Source organism: Populus euphratica, unplaced genomic scaffold, assembly GCF_000495115.2.
Source record: "Populus euphratica unplaced genomic scaffold, PopEup_1.0 scaffold371.1, whole genome shotgun sequence".
NCBI lineage: Eukaryota > Viridiplantae > Streptophyta > Magnoliopsida > Malpighiales > Salicaceae > Populus > Populus euphratica.
In genome coordinates this window covers 119,396-128,091 of record NW_011500262.1, presented here as the reverse complement: position 1 = coordinate 128,091, position 8,696 = coordinate 119,396, and the positions used below count along the sequence as shown (strand labels likewise).

Sequence of the window (8,696 nt, the reverse complement as noted above, 5' to 3'; positions counted from 1 at the left end):
CTCTCCCCCTCCCCACTGGCTGTATGAACATTATGATCATATGCGCCAATGTCCAATTGCATGGTTAATGCAAGCTCAACACAGCTAGCTAGCAGAAGAATAAAGGGGGGCCTGTTTGTACACGGTCTAGCAAGGCGAGGCAAGGCGAGGCTTATCAAAGCTTCCATATGCATGCACTTGTTTTATGTTTGTTGGAATATGCCCTCTCTTGAAAATGACTTCCAAGTACACAAATTTAACCATCCATGATATTAATATTATTGGCTCATATTTACCCATGCCACGACAACGCAAATACAGCCATATTATATTAGATCGTGGAACAATTTCATCCAAAAGAAGAACACCTACCTTTTTTGTCTTAAATAAAATATTTATTAAATCTTTCATTCATATCCTCATCAATGTTCTTATTTAAATGCATGCACATGGACAATCAAGTGCAAGTGAAAGTAGTTTAGCGATCAAAATGCAGCTCGAATGATTGTATAGAAAGGAAATAAACATCATGAGAGAGAGAGCGAGAGAGGAGAGTTAAGACGAGATGGAAATTTCTTCCAGTAACACTTGACTCCATTGTCTTTCAGCCAAGTTCCTTGTCGACTACTATTCAACGAGTTGCTTATACATTGTCTAGTTTTTGAAAGCTTTGAGATTTGCCTAAGAAGAAGAAAGCCTAAAAAAGTGTCATAGACTCAACATCGGTACATTAGAAATAAATACAAACTTCGTCTGAGATCCCAACCGCAAAACTCATACAGGCTGTCTTTGATAATTAAACCACCACTATTTCTTCTATAAAGTCATTTCTGAACCCTAAAGTTTCAGACAACGGTAGCTAGCCATGGGAGAAGCTCAAGTTCAGTGCCTCGATGTAAACCTGCTAAAGCACAACTGCGCAGAAAAGGTCATGCAAGCTAACCACGGTGACTATGAAAAGCTTGGAGAATAAAACAGCGATGCTGATCTTGCCACGGTGGCTATGAAAAGCTTGGAGAATAATACAGCGATGCTGATCTTGGATGACCAGATGAGTTTGATGCAGCCACGAAAGGATTCTGTTGCAACACGCTGGGACCCTCCGATGGACAACCCCACCTAACAGGACTCGTATTAACTAACCTAGTGGCAGTTGCATGAAAGTTGCCATTGTGCAACAATGGTGTTCCACCAAGTGGAGGGTGGTCTTGTGACTGATAACAAGTAAAGGGATTCAAATTACTCGTGTTATAAACTGGGATGGTTGGAACAGAGATACCAGATGGAACTGCTTGTCTTTCCCTCCAGCCTTCATTGTATCTTGTAATGTCACTGATCACAACAGTTTGACTTTCAGGAACATCATCAATGATGATTATTTCTTTTACAGGATGAGCAGATGAATCTGCACGCTTGCACTGGCGGTCAGGAGTTTCCGTAGCTTTCTGCAAAGTACACGTAGGAAACGCATCTAGCCTTCTCTTTAGCCTGTTCTGAGAACTTGAGAAATTATAATCATCTTTGCACTGTTGAGGCTTCATGGATGTTACAAAACCACCATCATATTGTTGGTCACAAAACATGCCTGCTGGTAACTGCGATGGTGCCCGGGGTAGCTTAGAATCAGTGTGGCTTCCAAAACTGTTGGACAACCCAACATCAAAACGTTGAACTGCTGTCTTGTAATATGGATCCCGACTAAAGATGGCAAAACCTTGAGGGGTGACGCGATGAAATGAATGACTGTCCTGATTCTGAATATTGCCAGGAGAGACTGCAGAAATTGTTGGAAAGTGAGGAGTTCGATTGATTGTTTGAGCACAAGGTTGGACCTGCCCAATTGGCATGGCTACATTATCATCTTTGTTGACCACCATTAAGTTCTTCCCCATCAGCCTTAGTATAGGATTAGAAGCAGATGGACTAGCAGAATCACCATCCGCACAAGCTAAAGATCTCACTGCAGAATTATTGGGAGAGTCCTTCAAAGGAATAGGGTCTCCGGGGGGCTTGATGAATGGGAGAACCATCTTTTCAGATCCTGAAGCTGAGTAACTGTTCAGGGGAACTAATTCAGGCCTGACATCCAAATTAATCGGCATTGGGTTTGAATTGCAACCCATTTGCTTGCTAACAGAAGGAAATGTCATCGATGGCATTTTCCTCCGCCTTAGTAGCTGTGATTCCTGGTGATTTAGAGCAACACTCTCAGCAAACCTCTCCTTTCTTTGGCAACGGCATGGCTGATCATTTTTTATGCCAAAAGATTCCTTCTCAATGGGGATCCCATCAAGTTTCACGTACTCTACCAAGAAAGTAGCTCTTTCAACTCTTGTAGTTGCTGCTTGTGGAGCTGCATCAGCATTCTGTGCCAAAGGTTCAAGTCCAGCAGAAGTTAAGCATGACCTCATACTGTCTTGAAAAACATAATGTCCTGCTGATGATGGTGGTTCTGAATAATTGAAATCAGGTCTGCCAGCCATGGAGTTAGAGATGGTCGATGCTGCGGATAGAGGGGAATCTGATGAATCTCCATCAATCACATCATACTGATCTGGAGATGACTGAACCTGGCTACTAGTCAATGATGAGTTTCCTTGAAAATCTTCAGAGCCCATATCTCTAGGACTTGGCAAAAATGACCCCGGGGGTCCTGGAATCAGAATGGGATCAACCTCAGGAAAAGAGTCTACTTTCGCAGCTTCAGAATCCAATTCCACCACCATCATATCAGCATTTTGGCCCATCATGCCACTGCCAGCTTCAGCAGCAGAAAACATCCCTTGGTCGTGAACAAAACCTGGCTCAGGTGGACCAGTTGACCCATCATTTTGCCTTGAAAGTCCTTCATGATCTTCAATAGACCGAAGACATTTTGATGGGACCTTTGAAGAAACACCTAGCTCATAGAAACCAGTGTCAACGGATTTACTCGTACCAGAGGTGCTCGTCCTCCCATCCAAAGTCTTGGAAGATGTTTCAACAACAATGTCCTCATGTATTGGAACTTGTGTTCCAGGAGATTCTAGGGGATCAATTTTGCGCAAATAATCATCATCATCATCAAATCTAGCTGAAGAATCTACATTTATCTCCTCATCATGACCATAGTCAGGTGTAGATTTTGAGCTCCTCAAAGACAAGGCTTCCAGCCTTTCAGAACTACATGACAATCTTTTTTCTTGCCTAGTTTCCCGGATGGAGCTTCCACCAAGAGACACGTCATCAGTTATTTCTTCTCTTTCAAGTACATTTTCTGTATGATCCTGCATCAAATCATACTGTTCATGAACCTCAGGATGCCTGCACATTGCCTCTTCATCTATTTCTCTTGTCGAAGGCTCTTCAGACTTGTCAAGGGTTGACCATCTCCTAACCTTGCCGGGCCTGGATTCAGTCACAGAAGATTGGCTGCTGACAGCCAGTACACTTTTCCTAAAGGAGCAGAATCTCAATGCTTTGGATACAACTGTACGAGAACTCCGGGATGATTTTGTGCTAGCAATGGGAGAGGTATCTGAATTATTACTTGTATCAGCATGAGTATAGATTGTCTTCTTGGTTAGTGAAGAGACCTTTATCCTGGGAGAGTCTGGAGGTCTTAGCAAACAGTTATCAAGTGTATAAGTGCCATCTTTGCTCAACTTCATCGCTGGAAACAACTTATCCACTTCGCCATTAATCCTGTCTCTCACTGGAAGATTTGTTACTATCTTTCTTCCAGGAGAGTGCTCCATCCTCTCATTTACATGGTCTTTATGAAATGGCTTCTCCGTCCTCTCAATGTTTCTATGAGAAGATATTGGGTTATCAGACAAAATGACTGATTTCTGAGTGCGGCTCCTCTCTGAAAGATGACCATTCTCAACCAGCAAGTCTTGAGCCAAATGCCATTTACATCTCACAGGTTGATGACCCTCTGGAGTTGGAATCTTCTTTGAAAAACCTCTTCGTTTGGAGCAAATCCATGGTCTTAAAGTCCCGCCATCATCGGGATTGATTTGCTTCAACATCCGTTGTTCTTTCTCACAACTTTTCCCCTCTCCGTTAAATTCTTCTTGACCTCCAGAAATCTGTTTAACAGCAATGTTGACAGCCGTATATAACTGACATTAATGTTACTGACTTTGCAACAAAAGATGGTGTAAAATTTGTAAATTAAAGTACAGGAGATCTATAAAATATGTTATAGAAGGGCTTGAGGTGGAAAGATAGTGTTTTAGCAATTTTTCTGCACAATAATTCCATCCAGTTAACATAAACACTAAACAGATGGACGCGACATAATATCAGCTGAAGCATCCAAGATGCATTTTTCCCCAAAACATAACATCATTAAGCTTCTCGATGGCATTAGAAAACAAAAGGAAAATTAACTGATCTATCGCATACTCAAATTCTCAAATTTCTTGGCTATTGAAAATGGACAAGGGTAGTCAGTGAGATGATTATATATAGTTTGGGAAGGAAATAAGAACATGTAGTGCAAGCAAGAGATTGTACCTGAGCGCAAGGCGCCTTGTGGAAGAAAATATTTTTGCTCTGAGAAGCAAGTTTTAGATACTTATGATGCTTTTGTGCTAGGCGTTTTTTCTTTTTCTTTGAAATGTATTTGCTTGCTTTGCCTCCTTTCAAAGATTTCTTTGCTCCAATATCCTCCCTTCTTGCACCAACATCCTCGCTTACTTTTGCTACTGGTGGAGTATCATTAAACTTAGATAAAATCCGAACTTTGGTACCATCTGCATCAATATAAACTGGACCTACATCAGCAGCATCCTCAGGATGAATTGGGGACACCCTTTGCTTTTTCCCTTCATTAGGCGCGTCACTCTTCTCAGTCTCTTGACCCGGCAAGCTTGACATGGTGGCCCAGCTCGTACCATTTCTTCGATCAAGCTCTTCTAACGTGCAATATTGAGCTGTAGCGTAAATATCCACCATCAACCGTGTCTTTCTCGGCTTAATTCTATACCTTGTTGGCTTAGAATCTGCTGTCCACTTGGGTGTTGATTCCATAGAAAGGCACTGATCAATGTGAGCATTCAAGGTAGTGTTTGATGAGGATGAGAAAGTTTTGCAAACAGGACAAACTTTTGAAGCCATTGTTTCTGATGTAGTAGTACAATTAGAAGCAATATCTTCAGCTGAGCTACGATCAGAGCTGCCACCAAATTTCACAATCAACCTGCACTTCTTAGCCAACGGCCTGGAGGTGCTTTCAGTCTTGTGAGTCACAGGAGCTTCAACTTCAACAGCGGCTTTGACCAAAGATTGAGTTTCTAATGGTGATCTAGGATGCCTGTTATCAGGAACTGAGTTTATCTCACTTGTTGTTGTGGATGGGAAATCATTTCCTTCTCCAGATCTACATGAACTAATGTCTACACAGGATTCTGCTAGCTTGTTATTTAATTGAGCATCATCAGACGAGTCTAGCAGCACACGATTGTCCGGCCTAGAAGCCTTCTTGTCAAAATTGCTTCTTTTGCTGATGTTTTCCTTCTCAACTGAACTGGTTTCACCTGTACATCTCTTAAAGAACTGGTTTCTTACAGTATCATGAGGCTGAAATTTTGGCAACACGTCCTTCACGCCATGTTTCAAACAAAGTTGTAAATTGTTTTGAGAAAAAGGCCAGCTATTTTTGATATCCTTGCTCCTGGCTTTAAATACATAATCTCTGCAGTGCAAACCACAGCTTCTGTTAGCATGAACTAAGATCAAGCTACCTATAATAAGCTAAAAACATCAAATTATATATGTAAGCTATAATGATCTTATTATGTACATAAGAACTGGAACCCTCAATTATATCATATGTTAACAACACAACAAGTTCGAAAGGGAAAATCTGGTTCATAGAACTGGAAGTGAATCCCAAAACAGTAGGAAAACAGCCAAGCAAGATCCAAGTGAAGGCAAGATTCGAAAATCTAGTGACTGAGAAAAAGTCTGCAGGTTGCAGCAGTATATGATTAGAAAAAGTACAGATTGTTTGTACAGAGCGACATGAAATCACAAGCAAAAATAATCAACAGAGATTAGAACCAGTGAGTAATGACACAGAAAATCATTAAAAAACACAAACATATGAACCCCAAAAAGAAGCCTTGAATATGATCATTAAAAGCCAAGCGAGAAAAAAGTCTTCAAAGACCAAAATAGAGACAAGATGGGAGGTGTGCCCATGTTGAACTGAGCCATAAGGGGAACATGTAACTCTGGATCTGACCCATCAAAAGATCTTAGAGATCGATTAGCTGACTTTGATCAGATCACCACCATGGGAAAGGAAGAAACAGAAAGAGGAGTAGTCAGCTTAGCAAAGCAAAGCAAGAGAGCCACGACAAAAAATAAATAAATCAAATTTTAAAAAAATAGTACTGTTCATATCCCTGAAAGAAAGGATCAGATAAGAAGAATGAATTGGTTTTACCTTATGGAGAAATTAGGAAGTGGACTATGATGATGATGATGATGATGAAGAGATGGGTTTCTGTTTGGCAGATTTTCTACTACTACCTCTGACAAATTAGGAGAAGGAAGCTTATTATTAGTACTGGTAGGAAGCTGGGAAGCCCTCTCATCACTACTATTCAGCTGGGAAGAAGAACATGAGGGATCTGGTACTGGAGGGTTTTCAATGGATAACATCTGATGCTATTATTCTCTCTTCTTGTGCTGTTTCGGTAACAGTCACAAGCAGCAGCAACTTCAGCTTCTCCACAACTATAACTTCCAGTACTGCTGTCTTGCCATATCTTTATCTTCTTAGTCTCCAGCATATATATAGCTAGTACCTAGTAGTATATCACTACAGCCCCTCTCTTTTTCCTTCTTTCGTTCACATATAACTTGTAGCAGTAGAAGAAGTATTGCCTTTCTTTTTATCTTTCTCTCTCTCTTTCTATTTCAAAAAACCCCACCACCAAAGAACTCTCACCACATGCGATTGACCTCCACAGCCGCAACAACAGCAAAGACGCAAACCAAAGCTCTAGCTAGCTATCTATATTTGTACACACGAACAAGAAGAAGATCAAGCAACCCCATTAGAATCTTCATCCATTTAACCTGCCTGCAAAGATCACAGACAGAAACAAAAGGAAAAGAAATCATGAGATCATTAACAGTTGTAGCAAAGGACATGGCCAGAAGTAGAAGATATTAATATCAGTGGAGGATTAGTGGGTAGCTAGCTAGCAATTAAGGAGAGATTCGTCCGTAGAAAACGTTATTTTATGTGGGAATGAGTGAAACGGAAGCATCCTGTAGTGTTTTTGATTGATCAAGCAAAGAAAAACACCAAAGTTTTCGCAAAACAACAAACACCCACTTCAGCAAAGATGATGTTGAAACTCTTCTCAAAAGTTTTGATGAGTATGCGTTATTTTATGTGGGGAAAACAAATCCACAAGAACAAAGAAAAGATGAAGTTGAATGTTCAAAGTACAGTATCATCAAATCAAATCAAATCTCATATGATTATGATAATACATAGATAATCATCGAGATTAAAAACCTTAATTAAGAGGTTGTAATCTGCATAAACACACAACTTTCAAAAATCCAAAAGGAGCAAGGAATATTGAAAGAGATGTAGCTATCCAGCCAGCCAGCCAGCTAGCCAGTGAATTGTGAATGAAGCAAAATAAAGACCAAAAAGAAACTGGAAAAAAAAAAAAAACCCTACTTTAGATAGATGGATTGAATATATGGATAGCTGAGCAGCCAGCTGAGAGAAATCAGGAGAGAGAGTCAGACACCCCAAGATTTCAGGCATCTCTAGATTTACAAAGTGAACAGTTTGAACTGACCAAAAAAACCCAGGAGAAAATCTAATCTAAGAAAGGAAAGGCATATTTATGACCAGGGACCAGACTAAAACTATTGACTGCTTTCAAATTAAATATTGAAACAGAAACAACCCGGAAAATCAAAGTGAGAGAAAAATGAAAGAAAGAGAGAGATCATGAAATCACACGAACCCATATAAGAGTTAATTTGAAAGCAAAAACAAGAAAAGACTTGATCTTTGAGACAGGAACAAGCAACCCACTAAATTGAAGAGAAAGAATTAATTATTAATAAGTTAAACAAACCTTAACAAGCTTTGAGATGGTATTGGGTTGAAGAGCAGAAAATGAAAGAAAGAAGGGAAAAAATGAGGCTTTTCCAATTTTCTTTAGAAGAGAGATGACGAGAAGGAAAAGGAAAGAGACAGTACAAGTGCTCCCAGAGAAGAATAGAGAGAGAGAGGGTATAAATGAGAAAGAAGAGAGGAGAAAAGAGCACCACCCACTCACACATCAAAAGGCGCATCAGGGCCTCTCTCTCTCTCTCTCTCTCTCAAACATTTAAACAAAAAAAAAAAAAAGTTGAAGTCTTTAGAGTAAGATACAAAAACAAAAAAAGTTGAAGTCTTTAGAGTAAGATTTTTATTGTTAATATGAATTTATTTGTAAAATACAGAACCCAAAAGCTCGAAACAAAGAGGTACAATTAAGTTTATGTTTAATTTTTATGGTTATAATTTGGAAAAAAAAAGTGTTTAAGAGATGAGAATTTGTAGAGGATCCCGATCCATACAAAATTTCTGTGTTTTTATTAGTCAAATATTTTTAAATATATAATTTAAGCAAAGCAAGATTGCACAAAAACAATAGATATGTAGAGGGTGTTTAGAACTGTGAAAATGAATTATTTTTTAAAGT

General features: G+C 39.6%; 1 protein-coding gene across 2 annotated transcripts; it reads right to left on the bottom strand.

Moving 5' to 3' along the window:
* Positions 1–531: 531 nt before the first annotated feature.
* On the bottom strand, positions 532–8,262 carry LOC105112855 (hapless protein). Of its 2 annotated transcripts, XM_011008738.1 has the most exons (5): positions 8,085–8,262; positions 6,419–7,060; positions 4,483–5,662; positions 1,018–4,052; positions 532–967 (listed from the first exon to the last, which is right to left on the bottom strand). In XM_011008738.1, exons 2-5 carry the CDS (start codon positions 6,634–6,636, stop codon positions 931–933), a joined length of 4,470 nt encoding a protein of 1,489 aa, XP_011007040.1. In that variant the 5' UTR covers positions 6,637–7,060; positions 8,085–8,262; the 3' UTR covers positions 532–930. The 2 variants fall into 2 exon arrangements, with proteins under 2 accessions (XP_011007040.1, XP_011007039.1); XM_011008737.1 differs by having other exon boundaries at positions 532–4,052; positions 8,085–8,261.
* Positions 8,263–8,696: the final 434 nt, after the last annotated feature.